At 34.4% G+C, this 24089-nt stretch overlaps 1 protein-coding gene across 7 annotated transcripts in view; it reads left to right on the top strand.

Annotated features, from left to right (window-relative positions):
* Positions 1–23920, top strand: part of PRPF39 (pre-mRNA processing factor 39) — a 36800-nt gene extending 12880 nt beyond the window's left edge. For 2 of the 7 annotated variants that reach the window (XM_082383810.1, XM_082383811.1), the window contains exons 2-14: positions 2422–2768; positions 3667–3792; positions 4436–4554; positions 9429–9596; positions 15031–15196; positions 15647–15754; positions 17096–17260; positions 17575–17701; positions 18072–18340; positions 19207–19391; positions 22488–22562; positions 22800–22920; positions 23188–23920. In XM_082383810.1, coding sequence (XP_082239936.1) covers positions 2451–2768; positions 3667–3792; positions 4436–4554; positions 9429–9596; positions 15031–15196; positions 15647–15754; positions 17096–17260; positions 17575–17701; positions 18072–18340; positions 19207–19391; positions 22488–22562; positions 22800–22920; positions 23188–23244 — 2004 coding nt within the window. In that variant the 5' untranslated portion in view covers positions 2422–2450 and the 3' untranslated portion in view covers positions 23245–23920. Of the gene's footprint in view, positions 1–2421; positions 2769–3666; positions 4308–4435; positions 4555–9428; positions 9597–15030; positions 15197–15646; positions 15755–17095; positions 17261–17574; positions 17702–18071; positions 18341–19206; positions 19392–22487; positions 22563–22799; positions 22921–23187 lie in introns of those variants that run through there. The other 5 variants (XM_082383813.1, XM_082383815.1, XM_082383812.1 and 2 more) reach the window with 5 other exon arrangements.
* Positions 23921–24089: the final 169 nt, after the last annotated feature.

The raw sequence follows: 24089 nt of genomic DNA, 5'->3' as shown, positions 1-24089 counted from the left end.
AGCAAATAGGGACTTATTTTCTTATACAGTATGAAGCTGGCATTGTGTTATTAGCAGCTTGATAATGTCAGGGCTGGCATTTCTTAATTTTCCTGGCCAGTTCTTTTGACTGCTTTGTGAATACAAGTTGTTTCAGATATGTTCACATTCAAAGTAAGAAGAAAGTGGTAGAGCCTACACTATTTGTTGACTGTCCCTTTTATCAGAAAAGCAAAATTGTTCCCAGAGCTCTGCAGCAGATGTGCTTTTCAGACTCATAATCCTTACATGGGGTTAGGTATATTGCTGCTCTGAACCAAAACAATGTTTTATTAGGAAGATGGTGAGAGAAGATGGTGAGAGGGAATGTTGGATAGTCAACTAAAAGTGTCTTGTCAAATGGTACAACTGGTACAACTTTCCTAAAGATAAGTTGTCAGCGTATTCCCAAATTTAATATACACAGGTCTTTGATGCAACAGTTCCATTGTTCAGAGTTTACCCGTGAATAAGTTTCTGTTCCTCTGAATCATTCAGAGAACATGGTAGAAGTACAACTTTCTGGGCCTGAGCCTAGAACTCAGAATCATTGGCGTTGGGGCCAATGAATTTGTATTTTTTAAAAAATAGCTTACTAAGTGACTATTATGTGGAGCTAGGTTGTGTAGACTATAGAGAAACCCAGATTTTTAAAGGAGGCATAAAATTGCAAAAAAAAAAATTTTGTATCCAGCCAACCACTGGCATGTCATATCTGGAGCTGGTTTTTCTTAAAAACAAAACAAATGAAACAAAATACCTCCTTTTTTTTTTTTTTCCAACTTCAGTTAAATAATTGCAGATAAGCCAGAAGAAGAAAGCGTCAGCCCAGTTATATGGGGAGAACAGCCATTAACACCAACTAATATTGTTAGTGTATTTTAATTTGGTATAAATCCTTACAGATCTGTGTGTAGCATGCATATAATATATAATGTAGTGGTTATCTTTCTATATCAAGACAGGTGCACATATTTCCTTTTAAATTATTATTATTCCATTGTACAAATATGCCACCTGCTAAAGCAGTGTTCTTAATACTACCCTCTTTTTTCGCTATAATAGTGTTCTAGTGAATGCTTTTAAACAAATAAATGTTTTTTATCTGATTATTTACATAACATAAAATATGCACAATTGCCATTTGATATATTTTGTGCGACTGTCCTCCAGAAACATCTTTTTGTTGCCAATTTGATATCTCATTGTTTTAATTTACATCTTTATTAGTAAAGATTCAGTCCTTTCATATGTTTATTGGTCACACTTGCATTTATTTCTTTGAATTCATTTAGTCTTAATCCTTTTTTACATTATATTGTGCTATGTTAACTAATCATGTATTCTGAGTGTATTTTAGGAGTAAATCAATTTTATGGTCTGTTTAGTTTTGAGAATAATCCCTATTTAAAAAGAAGACATGCCCTATAATTTAATGATTCAGTTTCCATTTAAACTGTTAGTGGAAGAGATGAAGTGAATTGTGAAAATATATTGTAGTATTACCTTACAGGATAAAAGAATAATTCCTTATTATTTTATGGCCTTAACCATAAGATGACTTAATTTAAAAGATTTTATGAAGTAACCATCCACATGGTAAAATTTTCATAAATACATTTTTTATGATTTTTTCTTTTTTGGCTGCGTGGCTTGTGGGACCTAAGTTCTCTGACCAGGTATCGAACCCGGGGCCCCAGCAGTGAGAGCACAGAGTCCTAATCACTGGACTGCCAGGGAATTCCCTTATAACTGTGTTTTTATTTTTATTTTTTTATTATTATTTCTTTTATAGCTATGTTTTTAGTAATACTTATTCATTTTAAAAATCACTCTTTAATTTTAAAACCTTAATGTGTATCTTCTATAATAAAATCAAACCTAGCTGCTAGGATTTAAAATTTATAGATATATTTCAACAGTATAACCTTCTTAAAAATCTATCCTGAGCTAAGTTATGAATTTCCCTCTGAAACATTTATATCCATGACCAGAATTTGTTTTGTTAGCTAAAGCCTCCAGAACAGATATTAAAGATATTGCTGTTTTTCAGGATTGGTAGCAAGATAGCATTCAGACATTAAAATTTAGATTCTTAGCTAGCTAAGGAACACTGAATTCTAGATATGATTGCTTCTTTAGGGAGCAGGCTCAATACTCACTGTTTTATAGATGAAGGAGCTAGTTTTTACTCAGTCAACAATAAACTGGCAGAATTTTGGAAAATTTGTTGTAAAATTAAATTTGTAATATAAAAACTAATAAACCTTCTGATTATGACTTCCAGGAGAGCTCAAGAATCAAATTAATACATTCCTTTAATAGCTAACTTGGGCTTTTAAAAGGTGGTTTTGATGATGCCAAATAAACATTTGGAAGATGTTTCTCTTTATGTTTCCACAGATCATTAACTGAAGAAAAAATAAACAGCCATGCAAAATTCTCACATGGATGAGTACAGAAATTCCAATAATGGCAGCACAGGCAACAGTTCAGAGGTAGTGGTAGATCAGTCTACTGATTTCAGTACTGAGATTATGAATGTTACAGAAATGGAACAGTCACCTGATGGATCTCCTAATGTGAATACAACTACGGAAGAAAATGAAATAGCAAATACTGTGGACCTTCCAGTGACAGAAACAGAAGCAAATTTCCCTCCAGAATATGAAAAGTTTTGGAAAACTGTAGAAAGTAATCCTCAGGATTTTACAGGCTGGGTATATTTGCTTCAATATGTAGAACAGGAGGTTAGTAACTATTTAAATGGGATTAGAGGGGACAGAATAATCAAGTAATATCAGACTAGGCCTTATTGTTTTGTAATTAAAGTTGCCTCTTTTATAATTTTCAGATTAAGTTGAAGAACATTTTAGATAATATTTTTTTAGCTTCAAAAATAATTTTGATAGCATTTGTACATTATGGAAAGTATTAGAATCAAAGTCTAATGTTTGTAATAATTGGTGTGTGTATGTATGTGTGTATAAAATTGCTGAAATAAAAAAATTACGCTGCTGTTTGACAGAATTAGTTCCTTCTGTTACAAAGGATAAGATTGCATTTGTAGGAAAAAGGGCTGCTGTGTGTGTGATTTTTAAGCCTGCCGTTTATTTTGAGATAATAACAGGCATACCTCGTCTTATTGCGCTTCACAGATACTGCGTTTTTTACAAATTGAAGGTTTGTGGCAGTCCTGCGTCGAGCAAGTCTGTTGGTGCCATTTTTCCAACAGTATTTGCTCATTTCCTGTCTCTGTCACATTTTTGGTATTTCTTGCAGTATTTCAAACTTTTTCATTATTATGTTTGTTATGGTCATCTGTGATCAGTGGTATTTGATGTTACTATTGTAATTGTTTTGGCATTTTTTAGCAATATTTTAAAATTAAGGTATGTACATTGTTTTTTTAGACATAATGGTATTGCACACTTAATAGACTACAGTGTAGTGTAAACAGAATTTTTGTGTGCACTTGGAAACCAAAAAATTTGTGTGACCTGCTTTATTGCGATAATACGCTTTATTACAGTGGTCTGGAACTGAACCCGCAATATCTCTGAGGTATGCCTGTACATTTGAAAGGAATAATAGTTTTTGTGACAAAAATTTCCAAGATGTTTAAACACCTTGTTTTATTTTCATCAGAATCACTTGATGGCTGCCAGGAAAGCGTTTGACAAATTTTTCATACACTATCCGTATTGCTATGGTTATTGGAAAAAGTATGCAGACCTCGAAAAGCGGCATGACAACATTAAACAATCAGATGAGGTGCGTACATTACTGAATAAAGTTATCTCCATTAGGTACTGTAAGCCAAATAATAACAAAACAGACTTTTTTTGGCTGGCAGTACCTACGATTTATGGTCAAACAATTTTATAGGGTATTTTATTTGCATTTGTCACTCTTGTGGCATTTGTAGCTAATATTTTCTCTCTTTGTTGGCAGGTGCGTTAAACCTCTACAGTTTGTCAAGCTTTGCAGTGCAAGCCTCTGTATTACACTGCAGCTTAACAAGTAGGGCAGGGCTTTTCTCTCACTTACATTTATTTCTCATTTTCCAAACAATATAGTTGGTTTGCTAGTCACATTTGCTACGTCTTATTGCATTTTTGGTCAGACGCTGTCATTGATGCTCTAATGGGTCTGTGCCCTATGGTCTGTAACCCAAAGCCTGCCCACACAACCCGGTCAGAATGCAGGGACTGCTGCGCTTTGAAGATCAAGACTCTGCACGTGGGGATCAGAACATTGCCATGTTCTATCCAACCTCCACCCAAATGGTAATGGTAGATTATTTAAACAAAATTCCAGTAATTAGTATTTCTAAGGTTCACCGGATAACACAGTGTTGCCTCTCTGTTAAGAAATAATTAAATATTTGAAGTACAGTTTGTTGTTTTCTTCTTAGGTGTATCGCCGGGGGCTTCAGGCAATACCTCTTAGTGTTGACCTTTGGATACATTATATAAACTTCTTAAAAGAAACATTGGACCCTGGTGATCCTGAGACAAACAGTACAATAAGAGGGTATGTGAAACACTGATACTTAAATGTATTTAAAGATATAAATAAGTCAAGTATTCTGATATTGATAATAGAACTACTCATGAATGCTAAACTAAAAGTTTAACTTTCTTTTTCACTATTAAAAAAATGATACACATAGTAAACTTATGCATGATTATTAAAAAATGTACATAACAAAGTCCTCCACCATTCCACACCCCCTTATGTCCCCAATCCCTCTCCTCTCATGGTTAATTACTTGGGGTGTGTTCTTTCAGATACACATAGATGTACATATATGTGTGTATACATATTACACATTTTTGTTTGATTTTTTAAAAAAATTAACAGAATGTTTTAGAAATTCTCCCTACCATTTTTTTTAACCATTGCAAGAGTGTTTTATAGTATCAAGGTAGTATATTTTATTTCACCAAATTCTTATTTATAGGAAATAATTAGTGCTTCAGTGAACATCTCTTTACAAGTCAATGTTTATGTAGAGCACTCTAGAAATGGAACTTGTGTCAAAGGGAATCGCAGCTATGTTTTGTCAAATGTTCTTTTAAAAGTGGTACCAATTTTAAACTCCCACAGTGTATGAGGGTAGTCATTTTCCCATAGTCACGCCATGTTTTTTTTTTAACCTCCAGTAGTATTTCATTATCTTAGTTCACATATCTGTAGGTTGGTCATCCTGGTTTACCATATTTTCAAATGCTGTCTGTATAAGGCATTTTTACATTGCTTGTTCATGTCATTTGCTTATTTTACTTTTGGATTGTCTTTGTTACTGATTATAGGAATTTAAAATGTGTTTTTGGTTTTTATTTTCATCAAATTATTTATATGTACATGTAGTTTAAAAAGTTAATGTTAAACTGCTTGTAACAAAAAGTGATCCCTCCACCTCTCTTTAAATATTTTAGCCGTTTCTTCTGATATTTTCCAACATGTTTATAACAGTAGCACTCTACTGCTTTCTGCTTCTCTCTCACTGCCTATAGACATTATCATTCTGTTATGGTAGATGAGAATTTTTAGTTCACTTATACCCTGTCTTCCCATTCCTCATCTTTCCAGTATGGATAGGTTTCATAGTTTTTTGTTTTTCCTGTAATTACTCCTTTCCTTCCCTCCCCCCTTTTTCCCATTTGCCTGGCTTTCTTTAAACATTTAAAATTTTCTACCCCCTCCAACAGCTACTTTCAGTAGTCAGTACTAATACTGACTTTCCACACGTACAAATGCTATCTATATAAATTACTTTTTGAAACTAAAAAATGTATGTATCTAGTGTTATTCTACTTAATCTGAACATTACAAAAAGAGAATTATGTTCTGAGAAATGTAAATTCCATTTTTTTTCCTCCCTCTTGGAGATAGCCCTCCTGGAACCTCCTCTTCTGTAATCTGGACTGGTTGCTGTATTCTGATTCTGTTGTACAGCAGTTTTTGGATTTCCTCATTATCATGATTCTAGGAGATGTCTTTACCTTTTTCCTGGGTTTCAAGCTCTATTTATTAGAGCTTGTTAGATCCTATTCTTTCTTGGTTCATGCCTGCCTTTTAGAGGAGTACATCCCATAACTTCCTGATAAAGGATGCTTGGAATGAAAAAAATTTTTTTGTATCTTTATGTCTGAAACAATTGATGGTCCGGTGGGGTGTAGAATTTTGAGGTGAAAGTAATTTTTCTTTAGGGCTTTGAAGGCATTTCTCCATCTATCTTCTGGTGTTGCTTTTGAGAAGTATTATACCATTCTTCTTTTGAATTCTCTTTATGTGACTTGTTTTTCTTCAAGGAAGCTTTTAAAATGTTCTCTTTATCTTTGTTGTAACTGCAATTGTAATGCTTTGGTGTGGACTTTCTTTTTCTAGTTAATTGTGCTTACTTAGTGGGCCTTTTCCATCTGGATGCTTTAAAGCACATCTTTCTAGTCTTAGAAATGTTATTATTGTGTTCATTCTTATTTTGATAATTTCTTTTCCTTGGTCTTCTCTGTTGTTTTCAATAGTTGGACATTGGACCTTCTGTTTTAATCATTTAATTTTCTTATCTTTTTCCTTTTTCTCAATCTCCTAGGATTTGTTTGACTTTTTGAGGTATTTCCTTGAACCTTGTATTGGATTTTTAATAGCTGCCATAAGATTTTTAGTATCTAAGAATCTTTCCTCTTCTTTGAATATTCCTTTTCTTACCTCCTATTCTTGTTATATGGCTGCATATCTTTTTTCTTAATATCCAAATTTTTTACTTTTTATTTATTAATTATTATTTTAAATATTTATTTATTTTATTTTGGTTGTGTCAGGTCTTAGTTGTGGCATGCAAACTCTTAGCTGTGGCATGCATGTGGGATCTAGTTCCTGGACCAGGGATCAAACCCGGGCCCCCTGCATTGGGAGCGTGGAGTCTTAACCACTGTGCCACCAGGGAAGTCCCATATATTTATTTATTATTTTATTTATTTATTTATTTATTTATGGCTGTGTCTGGTCTTAGTTGTGGCACGCGGGGTCTTCGTTGAGGCCTGTGGGATCTTCTAGTGTGGCACGCGGGCTCTTTGTTGCGGTGCACGGCCTTCTCTCTAGTTGTGGTGTGCGGGTTTTCTCTCTCTCGTTGTGGTGTGCGGGTTTTCTCTCTCTAGTTGTGGAGAGCAGGCTCTAGGGCGTAGTTGTGGCACGTGGGCTGCAGAGTGTGTGGGCTCTGTAGTTTGAGGCACACGGGCTCTCTTGTTGAGGCGCTGGCTTAGTTGCCCCGCGGCATGTGGGATCTTAGTTCCCTGACCTGGGATCGAACCCGCGTCCCCTGCATTGGAACATGGATTCTTTACCACTGAACCACCAGAGAAGTCCCTGGCTGCATATCTTTTTAACATTTCTTTGAGGGTGTTAAGGATAGTTGAAATTTTCTCTGCCCTCAGCACTGTTTTCTCTTTTTTGTTTGTTTGCTTGTTTTCATATCTGATATGTTTGATCTCTGGATTTCTGCTCATGTTAAAGATTCAATACTAATAAACTGAATGGAAGTTCTGTACTACATTGTTAGCTGGCATAAAGGGCTTCACAGTGCATGATCAGGTGGCTACTCAGGGTTTTGTTGGGGGACTCCCAGTGTTGGAATCCTTATATCTTATTCCTATACCAAGCAGTTTCTTCATTGAAGGATCATCTGATCTGCCTGGGGAGCATATACCTAGCTTCTGAAATCCCATAGCTGAGCAGGAAAGTGGGTTCAAGGCCTCTTACCATTCATTAAGCAAACCTTCGTCTAAACATTTTGTTCATTACCTGTCATCCTTCCTCTTCCAGCTACCTCCAGTTTTCTTAGTGTCTGGTGCATTAATTTCCTGAATCATTTTGGGATTCTGCAGAGGAATAACATGTATTTTAACTCCCTTGAAAATCTCAAACACAAACATACACGTGTGTGCACGTACCACACACACACACACACACGCATGTTCTCTCAATGCCTTATGTGTATTAAACATATTTCCCCCAGTTTTGGCACATCATTGTTTAGTGTATCTTTATCATATAGAGGTTTGTTTTTGTTTTTGTTTTTTTCTTACTGTGGTTCAATTTGCAATCTTTTATTGGTTTCTGAGTTTTGTGCCTATCTTGCCAAGAATATATAAATCTTGAATTTTTTTCTAATTCTTTTTATAGGCTTTTTTTTTTATAGTTCACTTACCTGACATTTAGCTTGTGTCTTTTGTGAAACAGATTAACCTTAGTTTGTGTCTTTTGCAAGTCACAGATTAACCTTTTATTTTTTCCATTTGGAATAGTCTATCTTTTCTACAATGATTTTTTATTTTTTAAATTAAAAAAATTTTTTTTGTGCATTGATTTAAAATACTTTATCATATACTAAATTCTCACATATACATAGGTCTATTTTGTTTTCTTGGGAACTGTTTTGTTAATTCATTTTTCCGATACCAGGCCAGTGCCATACTTTTAATTATTATAGCTTTCTAGTTTTTTTTGATACCTTTCAGGAAAATGCCTGCTGCTTTGTACTTTTACAAAAATGTTTTGCATCTTTGTATGCTAGATGAATGTTAGAATTTGTTTTTTTCTCTTCCATCCAAAATTTCTTAGAGCTTTGATTGGCATTCAGTTAACGTTGTACATTAATTTAGATAGTGTAGTTTATACTGTTAAAAATCCCTCTAAAATTTTATCCCATTGGGATATCAAATCCAGTGATTAAAATTGCTTACAGAAATCTCTTCAAATGAGCTAAGTATTTTAAAATAAATGATTTTGTAGTAAACTGTAACTGTGGAATTTTAGAATTAGAGAATTTTGAGAGTTTTAAAATATATGTATATTTCTCATTACCTGACAAGGCAGCTGGACCCCTTGTTGGAGAGTTGTTTTGCCAGAAAATTATTTCTTAAAGTGAGATAAATTTTGTCTCTTTGTCTTTTGCCCTAAAGGAATCTATTCAACAGACATTTCAAGTTTAACGAATATTTTAGTGTCTACTGTGTTACTCTTATATGTTTGCAATGTAATTTGCATTGCAAATTTATATCATATAAAACAATATACAGTTACATAAAATTACATTTACCTATTCCCTTTGTTTTCTCTTTTTTTTAAGCAACTATCATACACTTTTCTACTATTCCTTCTTCCTTTTAATCTCTACTTGTATAGAGTTGAATATAATTTTGAATTTAGCATTATCTTCTAAAATTTAGAAATATTTTATTTTTATTTTTTTGCTTTTTTAGAAATGGAGGTATAATTGATGTGTAACATTAGTTTCAGGAGTATGACTATGATTTGATATTTGTATATATTGCAAAGTGTAGAAATATTTTTAAAGTGATTTTATCTTGGAAAGATAACTTAGAGGTAATTTAATTTTTCAGAACTTTTGAGCATGCTGTTCTAGCTGCAGGAACAGATTTCCGATCTGACAGACTCTGGGAAATGTATATAAACTGGGAAAATGAACAGGGAAACCTGAGAGAAGTTACAGCTATATATGATCGTATTCTTGGTATTCCAACACAGCTGTATAGTCATCATTTTCAGAGGTGAGTGGAAAAATCAGGTCGTTAAAATTTTTTTGTGATTACTCAGGTAATTAATTTCCAATAATGAGGATACTTATTCTCTTGAAATGTAAGATTCCATTAGACGCAAACAGGAATAAATTTTTTTGCTCGATAATCACAAGTTATACACTTTTAAATTTTGACACTTTCAGTATAGCTTATAAAATGTTTAGGAACTTTACTGGTTTTAGACGGAAGGTTCTCTTTATCTGTTTTATAGGTGAGGAAATGATAGGAATCCTGTCTTTTGTCTAAGATATTTCAGAGTAGTGAAGGAATGAGAGAAAAGAATCTAAGTTTAATTATTCTTTATGGTTAACGCAGTACATGGCACATAATAGATGCTTATTTAAAACATAATGATTTACTAAAGGTCCATTCTTGTGATTCACATAACATCTTATATCCAAAAGAGCAAAGAATGTATTTTATGTAGTAAGTCCTGTTTATATTCAAACAATCAAAAATAATTTCAGTTTAATTTTCTACTATGATAATCTGTTATGACTGGTATCATTTCGTTTTAATGAGTGCTGTTAAAACAACTAGTTCTGTGTACTGTGATTCCATGTTCCTGATGTATTCAAAGTATCCCACTAATAAGGATCCCACTAATACGGACTTAGTCTTTCTGAACAAGAAAGTTATGAGGACTGTGTTGATAAATGATAAATGTTTGCTATTCTTAACTGCCATACATACTTCTGTCATAATTTTTATAACTACTATTGTGGTAGAGTCTGTAAACTTTAGGTAGTTATTAAGTAAGTGATTTTCTAAATTTTTCTTTACTAACAAATTAGAAAACTTTATGAAACGTTTGTACAGAACTGTGGATCAATTTGCTAAGCTATGTAGACCCAGGTTAGAAACAGAAAGCATGTGGTTCTGAATATACCATCTCTGTTTTTCATGAAATAGAGGAGGTGGGCAGGTTTCTAGGGTATAATGACCTAGGGAGACACTTGCTGAAAGAGATTATTAACACAAGGGTTGGCACGTGGAGACGCTTGGTGAATATTTGTTGACTGAATTTAAAAAGTTAAAAATATATTTTTAATTTTTTTTTTTTTTTTTTTTAAAGATTTCTTGATTGATTGATTGCTATGTTGGGTCTTTGTTTCTGCGCTAGGGCTTTCTCTAGTTGCGGCAAGTGGGGGCCACTCTTCATCGCGGTGCGCGGGCCTCTCACTATCGTGGCCTCCCTTGTTGCGGAGCACAGGCTCCAGACGCACAGGCTCAGTAGTTGTGGCTCACGGGCCCAGTTGCTCCGCGGCATGTGGGATCTTCCCAGACCAGGGCTCGAACCCGCGTCTCCTGCATTAGCAGGCAGACTCTCAACCACTGTGCCACCAGGGAAGCCCCTTTAATGTTTTTTTAAAAGCCTTTAAAAAAGATTTTAAAAGTTATCTGGGACAAAGCGGGTTCCTTTCATAAACCAATTCTTCTAGGGTCTAAAATATAGGTAAAATATATGATTATAATAATTGTTAGTAAGAAAAAATATGACTAGGAAACAGTTATACAGACAGTGTTCTGAGTGCCTTATAACTCATTTAATCATCACAATAAACCAGGTATAGGTATAGATACTATTATTTATGTACATTTTATGGAAGTAGAGGCAAAGAAAGATTAAAGTATTTGCAAAAGGTCACAGAATAAGTAAGTGGTTGGAAGCTGATTGGAACCTAGACAGTGTGGCCCCAGAGTTCTTGGTGTAGTATTTTTTTTTTTTAATATTTCACTGGGCTTTTAAAAATGCATGTATGAGTATAATAGAGATTAGTGGATTGCATTACACATACTGCTTTTTAATCTACTCTTTTTCACTTAATGTAATGAGACCCACTTTCCTTATGAGTATAGCAAACTCAGAAGTAGTGTTGGGTATAAGTAAATCTTATAGTTTATGTAAGTAAACTAATTCACATGACTAATTGCTTTGAGAACTGCTGAAATGTTTTCTTTTGCCAAATATACTTCTCCTATTTAAAGTCAGTTATTTAGCGCTTGCCATGTACCAGATGATATGCATTTAAGTTGTAGGAATAAAGGCCCAAAGAAGATATGTATGCATTGACTTGGCCCTCAAGTTGCTCAAAAGTGTAGAAGAGGAAGCATGTGCTAAAGGAACTAAGTGCTGTAATAGAAATATTTCTATTGTGTAGGCTTGTATATTGGATATACACTGAACATTATCTCTAAGAAAATATCTAATTTAAAATCCTCCTTAGCATGAGTACTTTTGTGATATGATCTAATTCCTCAGGCCCAGTCCCTGGTAGTTCTTAAACTCTAGACATAACCTGAGTACTGATAATTTTCCAAAGGGCAGTGATGTTTTATGCTTTTATGACTGTAATACCTTTTCCACTTTCCGTTTGTCTGGTGAACTCATATTCCTTAAGACCCATACAGCTTAATGTTTTCTCGGTGAAACTTTTTCCAGTTCACCTAAACAGAAGTGTCTGTTTTGTCTTTTGTGCCAGCACTCTACCTACATTTATTTCATTTATCTTAGCACTGATAACACTGTTTTGAATTTATGTCTCTTGTATCCTCACGTCTGTCATTTTCTGAGGATTTTTAATTCTTTTTGGCCTTAATACCTAGGAATAGGTATTTTCCTTTACGGAAAAACCCAAACAAACTTTTTGGCCAACCCAGTATTAGGCACTCAGCCATTCTATATTGAGTAAATTAGCTTTATAGTAGAAAAAGCTAATGGAGTATTACTGTTCAGTATTATGCATATTTTATCACCATGTGAAAGAAGTTTATATATATAATGTGGCAATTATTTTATTTTATTTTATTTATTTTTATTGTATTTTATTTTTTAATTTATTTTTTGGCTGTGTTGGGTCTTTGTTGCTGCTCACGGACTTTCTCTAGTTGTGGCAAGCAGGGGCTACTCTTTGTTGTGGTGCGCAGGCTTCTCACTGCGGTGGCTTCTCTTGTTGCGGAGCATGGGCTCTAGGCACGCAGGCTCAGTAGTTGTGGCTCGCAGGCTGTAGAGCGCAGGCTCAGTACTTGTGGCACAGGTGCTTAGTTGATCTGCAGCATGTGGGATCTTCCCGGACCAGGGCTCGAACCTGTGTCCCCTGCATTGGCAGGAGGAGATTAACCACTGCGCCACCAGGGAAGTCCAGTTATTTTAAATTTATGTTCTATAAGTAGTTATTTTTCAGTTTTACCTTATTTCAAGTTTCTTATCCATGTCTTGACAATTTTTAATTTTAATATTTATTTGAGTATTAAATCTATTCATTTTCATACTACACATTTGAGAGTTACTTCCTCATTTAAAAATTTTTTTAATAAGGCAATCTGTATTTTTGTTCTCCTGGTGATAAAATAGGTCAAGTTAAGCCTCTGTATTCATTGATTTTGCAAAATTTAAATTAGTTTCCAATGTTATTCACATATGTTCGTGAAAGTTTTTTTTTTTTTTTTTGGCCATGCCATGCGGCATGCAGGATCTTAGTTCCCCTACCAGGGATTGAACCTGTGCCCCCTGCATTGGGAGCACAGAGTCTTAACCCCTGGACTGCCAGGGAAGTCCCTGTGAAAGTCTTAAAATCCATAAAAATCCAGGTGTCAGTAGCCTAAATCAATTTTAAGAAACTTGGGGAAAAAATCTCTAAGGTTAGAGCATATGGTACATGTACAACCATGTTTGATAATTAGGTTGAAGAGGTAGGTCTGGGTCAGAGGCTAGGTCAGAATATGAAAGACTTCAAGGAGATTGGATTTTAACCTGAATGCAGGGTAAACATTGAAGTCATTTTGGCAGGGTGGTATATGATCCTGTTTACTATTTTATTTTTCATGTTTACTTTTTAATAACATTTTTGATAGCAGTATTGAGGTGGGGTTAGAAGCTGTGAGACTAGAGGCTGGAAGACCGGTTTATGTTTATCTAGCTGAGTAGTGAGGAGGGCATGAAGTCATATTTAGAAGGTAGACTAAATTGGACCTAGTATCCAGTGGAATGTAAGAGATAAGGTAGGTGGAAGAGATTCGGCAACTTAGTGGTTGACAATATCAAGATTAGAAATGTTGGGACTTTCCTGGTGGTCCAGCGGGTAAGACTCCACGCTCCTGATGCAGGGGGCCTGGGTTCGATCCGTGGTCTGGGAACTAGATCCCACACGCGTGCCGCAACTAAGAGTTCGCGTGCTGCAACTAAGAGTCTGCATGCCACAACTAAGAAGTCTGCATGCTGCAACTATGAAGCCCGCATGCTGCAACTGAAGATCCCACATGCCGCAACGAAGATCCCGCGTGCTGCAACCAAGACCCTGTGCAGCCTAAATAAATAAATAAATATTAAAAAAAAAAGATTAGAAATGCTGAGGGTGTTGATTTGTGGATGAAAGTGACACACTTATAGACATGTTGTATATAAGGTTCCAAATTGAGATGGTGTAGATATTTTAGCTCCTCAACTTGGTGTTTTTGATTAAAATTTGTATATATATATATAAACTAGTGTGTGTAGATAAATGACATGTTTTTCAAAACACTCTTTGCTTAAAATCTATATTTCTTTATGCAGAGTGTTGGCAGTTGTATATACTAAGCTGAAATTTAGGGAAAAGGTTTGGGCTTAAGTTAGAGTTGTAAAGTCATAGTATGCTTATTATTTCAAGCTGTATTAGTAAGATTGGACAGAAAGTATATAAAAATAGATGAGAACAAAATGCAGAGTGGAATCATTGGGCATACTAGCATTTGGGGGCAGGCTGGAATCAAGGAGCAGTCAGAGACTTGGAGGAAAACCAAGAAAGTGGTAACTCGGAGCCCAGGGTGAAGAAGGTTCTAAAAGGAAGGTTAGTTAACAGCCCTAAGTACTGAGGACATTATTAGGATAGAGGCTGTACTATAAAACAAGTATCCATTTAATTTTGCATGTAAGAGGTACTTGGTGACTTTAATTAGGGCAATTTCATTGGAGTGTTTGGCACAGACACGTGAATTCAGGAGTAATTGGTAGGTGAGGAAGGAACTGCAAAATTTGTTGATCATTTATAAGTAATCATTTATAATTTAAACATGGATTGCTGTATTTAATTTTACAGTCACTTGACAGATGAGAAAACCAAGATTTAGAGAAGGGAAAAACTTCCTATAAGTCAAATAATTAGTAATGGACAGAAGTAGGATTTCAATGTATGACTTGTCCACGCCTTCTTCATTCCATTGCAAAGGCAGGAAGGAAATGAAGATGTCTGTAGACTGTTTTATCAAGTGGTAGGTTGTTACTGTAGAAAAGGAGAAAGGGTGTGGTGTTTTGGCTTCTTTAAATCAGAGTTCCTTTGAAAGAGTAATGTGTAGTAGAAATGTAACGTGGGATCTAAAATTATACTTCATATATAGAGCTTGTATTTTTACTGTTTTCCTTTAGATTTAAAGAACATATACAGAATAACTTACCTAGAGATCTTCTAACTGGTGAACAGTTTATTCAGCTGCGAAGGGAATTAGCTTCTGTAAATGGGCATAGTGGTGATGATGGTCCTCCTGGTGATGATCTACCGTCAGGAATTGAAGACATAACTGATCCAGCAAAGGTAACCAGACTTATTAAAAAAAATCTTTCAGTGCATGAGGAACTAAACTTTTATGTCCCTTGACTGCATGTGTGGTATGACTTGTAGCTCATATAAAATCAATTTCTGATTAAGGCAGGTGGGAATTCTTTAGCTAGTTTGATTTGGAATAGATAATATGTTTTACTATGAGACACCTGAAACTGTTAGCTTAGAAGGATTATTTGGCCTATGTTGTGATGTACTAGCCCTGTTTTTTGTTTTTAAAAAGGCATATGAGAAAGTGGTTTATTAGGAAATACTTTCACAGATTTCAGTATTGTTAATTGTACTTTGCACATAATTGATAATGGTTAAAAACCCATCACTATTCTAAGACTATAGTATGGGTGGTTGATAATTAAATGTAAGCAGTGATATTTAAAATTTTAGTATATAACTTGTGTGATTAAAATTTTTTTTCTTCCCTAGCTAATTACTGAAATAGAAAACATGAGACATAGAATCATTGAAATTCATCAAGAAATGTTTAATTATAATGAGCATGAAGTTAGTAAAAGGTGGACATTTGAAGAAGGTGTAAGTGCTTGCTTTTTTGTTATTGTCATTATAGGCTTCAAAATGCATATAGGAGTAATGTATTTTTCTTTTAGTTTTGAGTGATGTCTCTGCCTTTTATTTTTGCTTATTTAAGTAATGAGATATTTGTCCTACTTATGGCTACCATTATCAGTTTTCCATTATTAATTTGAACCATTTTATTACAGTTGTTCAATTTTTAAAATCAGTTTCATTGAGTTTTATGTACAACAAAATGTACCTATTTTAGGTACAGTAAAATGAGGTGTTTTTTTTTTTTTTTTCAGAATTCTAATTCTTTATTTCTGTTTTTTTTAAACATCTTTATTGAGATGTAATTCACATGCCATATATAGATCACCCATTTAAAGTGTACAGTTCAGTAGTTCTTAATATATTCACAGATAGGTATATACAGTTAATGTTAGAACATTAAATTAATGTTAATTTTAGGACATTTTCATCATCCTGAAAAGAAAGCCCTTACTCTTTAGCTTTCACTCCTCTACTCCCTCATCTGCTTACTGCCCCCAACTCCCAACCCTTAGGTACCGCTAACCTACTTTCTGTTCCTATAGGTTTCCCTGTTCTGGCTTTTCACATGAATGGAATCATGTAGTATGTGTTTTTTTGTGACTGGCTCGTAAAATGAGTTTTGACAAATGTATATGCATTGTGATCACCACAACAATCAGGATATAGAAGTACTCTGTCACCTCAGAACCCCTTTTCAGTCAGTAACCTACACCGCACTCCTACCCCAGGCAACCACTGATCTACTTTCCTTTTTTTTGTAGTTATATTCACTAGTTTGTTTTATTTTTTAGATTCCACATATAAGTGATAGCAAATGGTATTTGTCTTTCTCCTTCTGACCAACTTCACTGAGTATGATAATCTCTAGTTGCATCTATGTTGTTGCAAATTGCATTATTTTGTTCTTTTTTATGGCTGAGTAGTATTCCATTGGTGTATATATACCACATCATCTTTATCCATTCATCTTTGGATGGACACTGATCTGCTTTCTGTTACTGTTGTATAATTGTTCAATTCTAAAATACTCAGCAAAGAATACAGTTCTCTGAACATAAAATTGTGTAGTTCTGTTAAAATGACTGGGTAAGTGGAAAATACATTCTGTTGTTCCTTCAATTTATAAAGCCTAAGTAATTAAAGGGATTTTAATTTTAGAAGTTTTTTTAATCATAAGATATGGTGATTAAAATTTTTTGGTTCATTATTGTATTTATAATTTAAATAATTTGTATTACTATAGTCATACATATTTTGGAGTTGGTACTGGTTTACTTTCATTGTCATGTCATGCTTTTATTATAGATTAAAAGACCTTATTTTCATGTGAAACCATTGGAAAAGGCACAACTGAAAAACTGGAAAGAATACTTAGAATTTGAAATTGAAAATGGGACTCATGAACGAGTTGTGGTTCTCTTTGAAAGATGTGTCATATCATGTGCCCTCTATGAGGAGTTTTGGATTAAGGTAAGAAAATTATATGCTCTGAAACTTGAATACATTATAAACATTGATCTAGTGACTAACCTTTTTTGTACTTCTGTTGAATGTTGTTCATATAACTATATCTGTTGCATTAGGAGATGGTCTGCTTGCAACCAGATTTGACTGCTGCATATGCCAACCTCGTTGCCTCTCTTCGTCCTTCCTTACAGAAACTAGTCTAGTGGTTCAATAAAGGTGCTGAATGGGTTTAAAAATAGAATTTTATCGTTCTGTCACATATTTAATGGCTTGTTCAACTGTAAATTATTCAGTATTTCCTCTGTTTCTGTATGTAGTATGCCAAGTATATGGAAAATCATAGCATTGAAGGAGTGAGGCATGTCTTCAGCAGAGCTTGCACAATTCATCTCCCAAAGAAACCCATGGTGCATATGCTTTGGGCAGCTTTTGAGGAACAGCAGGGTAAGAATGAGGAAATTCAGTTGATATTTTGGGATTTAAGTTACTTTAGGATAAAGTTATAGGAATTGAGTCTTGAGGGATGGTGTAAAGCAGAGGTCAGGTAAACTTTTTCTATAAAGGGCCAGATAGTAAATATTTTAGGCTTTGCAGGCCATATGGTCTCTTTCCTAACAACTCTGCCATTGTAGCTCCAAAGTAGCCATAGACAATACATAAAAAAATGAACATGGCTATTTTCCATTTCAAAAAAAAAAAAAAAAAATAGCCAGAGGGCTGGATTTAGCCTGTGGGCTGTTATTTGCCAATACCTGGCATAAAGGATATTTCATAAGTTTAAACAAAAGCATGAACATTTAATTACTATTTCTAGGTAATATTAATGAAGCCAGGAATATCTTGAGAACATTTGAAGAATGTGTTCTAGGATTGGCAATGGTTCGTTTGAGAAGAGTAAGTTTAGAACGACGGCTTGGAAATATGGAAGAAGCTGAACGTTTGCTTCAGGAAGCCATTAAAAATGCCAAATCAAATAATGAATCATCATTTTATGCTATCAAACTAGCTCGGCATCTTTTCAAAATACAAAAAAACCTTCCAAAATCAAGAAAGGTGCTTTTGGAAGCTATTGAAAGAGACAAAGTATGTATTTGTGTTTTTTAGAATGTCTTCCATAAAAAAAAAAAGTAGTCTTTTTTGTTGTTGTTTTCATTCTGGCAACTATGATGAAAGGTTTGGTCTGTATGTAATATATTTTATTACTAAATGAAGACAACAGTCCCTCTAAACTGATGTTGCCATTCTTTTAAAAAATTTTCAAATTATTATGCATTAAAGGGTTGAGAAAATTAACATTATTGGATTTTCTATTTTCTCCACATTTAGAAATTTTACGGCAAGTTTATTGATTATTAAGTAGAGTAGAGGGCCTGAGAACACTTATAAACAAAAGTTGGGCAGTTGCCTACATTGTAGCAAATGTAGCAGTGAGATTATTCTCCTTTTCTAAAGTATTTCCTTTTATATATCAACTGATGTCAAAAGACAGTGGCTAGGAAATTTCTCATTTTTTAGATTTTCAGCTAATGACAGGTCTAAGACACAGGTTTATAAGAGGTTTGCTTCCAGCTGCAGTTGAGGAAGATTATCTATGGTTGTGAAGATTTAGATTACTGGGAACTGTAGAGATCATTTTTTTATGTTTTACTTCATATTTGTTACGGTAGGTCAAGCTACATTAAACACAAGATAGGATACAGGGTTTTAATTTATTGGCATTTAACAATTTGCATAGTTTAGGAGATGCTAGGATGATGTCTCTACCTACCAATGTGTTTTTTACCTGGTTATTAGATGTATGCTGAAAAAATTTAACATGAATTACATTTTAATACAATTTTCAATATTGAATTTTCAAGCTGAGACATAAAAATTAATGCATTTAAAATATCTCTGGTCTAATCAAAATATCTTAGAAATATGATTAATTGGTACTGCTTTTTACACAGGAGAACACAAAGTTATACCTCAATTTACTTGAAATGGAATATAGTGGTGACCTCAAACAAAATGAAGAAAATATCCTAAATTGTTTTGACAAAGCTATACATGGTTCATTACCTATGAAAATGAGAATTACATTTTCTCAGAGAAAAGTGGAATTTCTTGAAGATTTTGGTTCAGATGTTAATAAGTAAGATCTTAATTATATATTATTATCTATCTGAATAGTAATAGAGCACTGATAATTTTGGATGGGAATTTGATGATGAGTACAAAATAATATATTGTTAAATTTAAAATGTTTCCTAGGTTTCTTTTTCCTTGGGTATATGTGGGGGTAAATTCAGTTTTGCAAATGTCTGTGTGCTTAATGAGAGGACATATGGTTTGTCTTTCCTTCAAAATTATTTTCAGAATTTTAGCATGGTAATTTAAACAATGAGTAGATGAGAGAAGGCAGGAGGCAGGAATTCTATGAAAAAGGAAATGGGTGAAGGATTGAACCCTGAAACACAGAAACATTTAATATATAGACCACCAAAGGTAGATGGGGTTTTCTGGAATAGGAATGCCATCTCAGATTAGAGAAGAGGATGGGTGTGGTTTTACAGATCATGCCTTAATGACCTCATCTTCATGCATTATAAAAGGCTAAAAGATGAGGGTGGGGAAAAGGACAAGTTTAAAATTTAAATCTGCAAAATAGAAGAGTAGAAATATTGATTAGAGCATTGCTGCCATTCCTTTCTTACCTGGTTCTAGTAAGGAAATACCCCAATTCCTGTTAGGCAAGTGTGTATACATTTTTGATGGCTGAGTAAGATTTTTTTTTAAAATTAATTAATTAATTAATTAATTTATTTATGGCTGTGTTGGGTCTTCGTTGCTGTGCGAGGGCTTTCTCTAGTTGCGGCAAGCGGGGGCCACTCTTCATCGCGATGCGCGGGCCTCTCACTATTGCGGCCTCTCGTTGCGGAGCACAGGCTCCAGATGCGCAGGGTCAGTAGTTGTGGCCCACGGGCCTAGTTGCTCTGCGGCATGTGGGATCTTCCCAGAGCAGGGCTCGAACCCGTGTCCCCTGCATTGGCAGGCAGATTCTCAGCCACTGCGCCACCAGGGAAGCCCGCTGAGTGAGATTTTAATTAAACTGAAAAACATTTAATATGAGTTACATTTTAATACAACTGTATATATGTGCTTGGCACATTAAAAGTTTTATAATTACCTAATGTAAAGTACATTAACAGTCCAATGAGGGGAGGAGGTACTGGTCTTTTAATAGACAAAGAGAGGCTTAAAGAGAGATTAGGCAGTTTTTCCAAGGTCACTTAGCTATTACATTGTGCAGCTGGGATTAGAACCTACTTCGGAGCCTGTGTTCTTAACCACCTCATGTGCTGTATGTGTCGTCTTTTTGTTTTGTACTGAAGAAAGTATACAAAAGAAATGGCATATGTAATTCTAGCTTTTAGTCTAGTTGGATGGTATGGTGACTAGAGAGGCTGTACATAAGTATGTGAGGTAGCATATAACTGTAAAGAAGGCTGTGATCTCTCTGGAACAGAATGTATTTGGCATCTTTCATAGAGGAGGTGGGGCTTCATTTAGTTATTACTGGATTCTGATAAGCTAAGGAGAGTATAAAATGGTGGAAGCAAATTAAAGTTCATGTAGAACATCTGCTTGATTGGAGGGTTTTATGAAGCGGTAAAAGCTTGATGCTAAATGTGCTGTGTCTTAAAAGCTAGACTGAGTTCTGAGCACATGTACACGGTTGACAGTAGGAAACTATTAGAGTTTTGAATTAGATTGAATGACATATTTAAATTTGGCAGTAATATACAGACAAATCTGAGGTTCGACACAAGGATGCCAATTAGGCCCTTGCAGATATAGTTATGGAGGGTCTGAGTATCGGGTCTAAGATTGTTGTATTTGAAATTTTAAAAGGGAGTGATATGGAAAATAAATGAGTTGCTTAGAAATTTAGGTAGCAGTGTAATGAATTGGTAAGAATTAATGTTCAAGTCAGACAAATGTAGGATTAAATCCTAACGCTCACTTAATTTTTGTATTCCTCAGTTTTCAGATTTTCTCATATGAATATTGAGTCTCTTGTTGCCAACCCATGAGTTGTTAAAGGTCTTAAGGAAATTAGTCCATTTAAAGTCCTTTATGTTGAGTAAACACTGAACCAGAGATTACTGGTATTGACAGTTTTTGCCCCTGGAATATTTTGGGACCAGTGTTACTGTTAATTGTGCACATATGCAGGCTGTCCAGGGAAGTTGAACATGCGTGTAAACATCAAGGTCATTTCCACAGAAATGTTAATTATCTGTGTTCGGGTTTCTGATTACCTTAAAAAATAAGGCCATCTTTCGAAAAAATATTTAAGAAAGTGGTAAAAGGAGGGCATTTCGTGGTGGTCCAGTGGTTAGGACTCCATGCTCAAAAAAAAAAAAAGAAAATGGTAAAAGGAAAACAAAATCATTATGATTTTAAAGTCAGTTTGGCTTCAAGTGACATTGTTTTTGAAGTTCTAAGTTCCAGGTGAGACCTATAATACATATCACATTAATTTTTTTATTTATTAAAAATTATCTTTTTAATCAATGATAACTAATTATACTGCAGTTTTATTTTAGTTCTAATTCAGTTTATCACATGGCCGAAGTTTACACTTTATCCTAACTGGTGGCAGGTGTCTTTAATAAGCATTGTTAAGTTAGAGCTCAAAAGTATACAAATTATGTAACTGTCAGGACTCGTGGTTGCATTGGACGAAAACATATTGTCAAGGTCACTTTGTTGTGTGATAGCTCCTTAGTCGGGCTCTCTCCATGTGTTACAAATAATAAAAACTGGTAGCTCTTGGCCAGTATCCCATCAGCTTTAGCCCACTGTAGTACAGAGAACAGGCACTTTTTCAGTAGCTCAGTCAGAAATCCTGGGACTTACTGAAATCCTGGTTTGAGTCACATGATCACCTCTAAACCAGTCATTGGTCAGAGATATGTAGTAAGGTAATTGGCTAGGCCTGTATCTCTGAAGCCTCATTTGAATCACATGGACTGAGAAGGAAAGTGCGAGGCAGTGGTTTGCCAAAGCAAATAACATAGAAAAGGTAGCTGGGGGCAGTTTTGCCTGCTGGATCATTTTTTTTCCCAGAAGGATGTTCATTGCAACATGCTTTTGTTTCCCTAAGTGGAAATAACTTAAAAACTTTAAAAATTTAAGTTTGGCTTTTATGTATTCCAAAGGATTGTTTTTCCTTCCCTCTCAGGCTTCTGAATGCTTATGATGAACATCAAACACTCCTAAAAGAACAGGATTCTTTAAAAAGGAAAGCAGAAAATGGGTATGTAACTTCCTGCTGAATCAGGAAGGGATGCTTAAAAGAAGACATTTCATTGTGGAAATCCCTTTAAAGATAATTATTACCTTCATGTTGTGGTAATTTATTTTCATGATTTGAAATCATATAAAACAGAGTGGTCAAGAACGTCAGATGAATGTACACAGGTGACATTCATCCATTTGTTAAAAGTACTTATCTCTGGGAATTCTGAAAGTTTCCATTTTGACCCTTATTTAGATCAGAAGAACCAGAGGAAAAGAAAGCACACACAGAAGATACAACTTCATCATCTACACAGATGATTGATGGTGATTTACAGGCAAATCAAGCTGCATATAATTATAGTGCCTGGTATCAAGTGAGTTTACATAATTATAATTGAATTTTTTGTTAATAGATGTTATTAGAAATGCATAAATTAGGATAGTCTCTTTTTTTTCCTTTAGAAAAAACAACTCTTTGCTTCGGTTGCAGATTATATAATACATTGTCTTCTGGTTAAGACTTGGAATTTCAGCAGTGAACACATGCTTGTTTTCTTAAATATACCTGCTTTAATTACATTTTTCTATATAGAACTCAGCCATAGTTCTTGTATGCTAACATGTTTGCTTTTTCCTTTCAGTACAATTATCAGAATCCTTGGAATTATGGACAGTATTACCCTCCCCCTCCAACCTGATGGGAAAATTAAATATCAGATGGAGTGTGTGAAAAGTTTGAAATTATTTTTTTTTAATGAGGGATGTAAACATAGCATAAGCTTGTTGTATTTGATAACTTGTCTTCCCTGTTTCTGTGTAACATGATTTGTTCAGTAATAGGGGAAAATGTCACTTAGTAGCTTACCACAGATACTATTTCCTACCATTTATAAAATTTACTTTTTATTGGAGAACTATTTTTTTGATTTTTGCATTAAGTGGTCTAGAATTCTTTTGCAATGCATTTGCAACAGAGTTTTGTAGCCTTAAGGGTAGGGGAAAAAAACTGACTGCAAATCATGTCAGTGTAGTACAAGACTCTGAAAATACATAAGGGCTGGGTATTAAGGATTTACCTCCTCCTTAAAAAAAAAATGGCTTTTTAACCTTTGCTGACAAGATATTGTCTGTGTGGTTCAATTATCCTTGTGAATTTGGATCGAACAGCAGAAGATACCTATTAAAATATTGTCTTGGCATAGAGATTATAAATGAGGAAATGGAATGTTTGCATCCCTTTAAAAAAATGAAAATCATATCAAAACTGTTGTTTCAGGAGACTTTGTATTTGGAATACTTATGTAAAACTTGTGAGCAAGCTTTCATTTTGATCAAACTGATCATCTTCATTTTTGTAATAAAACTGAAGACTCATCCAATAATTGTTATGAATTTATTGGGGGGGTGAATCACCTAATAATATTAACTTTATATTCACCAGTATTAGTGGTTTATTGGTTTTGAAGTATACTTTTCTTGAATTCATCTATTGTTGACAATTTCTTAGACCTTTTAGCCTTTTGCTTCCTCTCAATCTCTATGC

The sequence above is a fragment of the Balaenoptera borealis genome, assembly GCF_965194805.1.
Source record: "Balaenoptera borealis genome assembly, chromosome: 3".
NCBI classification, from domain to species: domain Eukaryota; kingdom Metazoa; phylum Chordata; class Mammalia; order Artiodactyla; family Balaenopteridae; genus Balaenoptera; species Balaenoptera borealis.
This window is presented reverse-complemented; position numbering and strand designations above follow the sequence as displayed.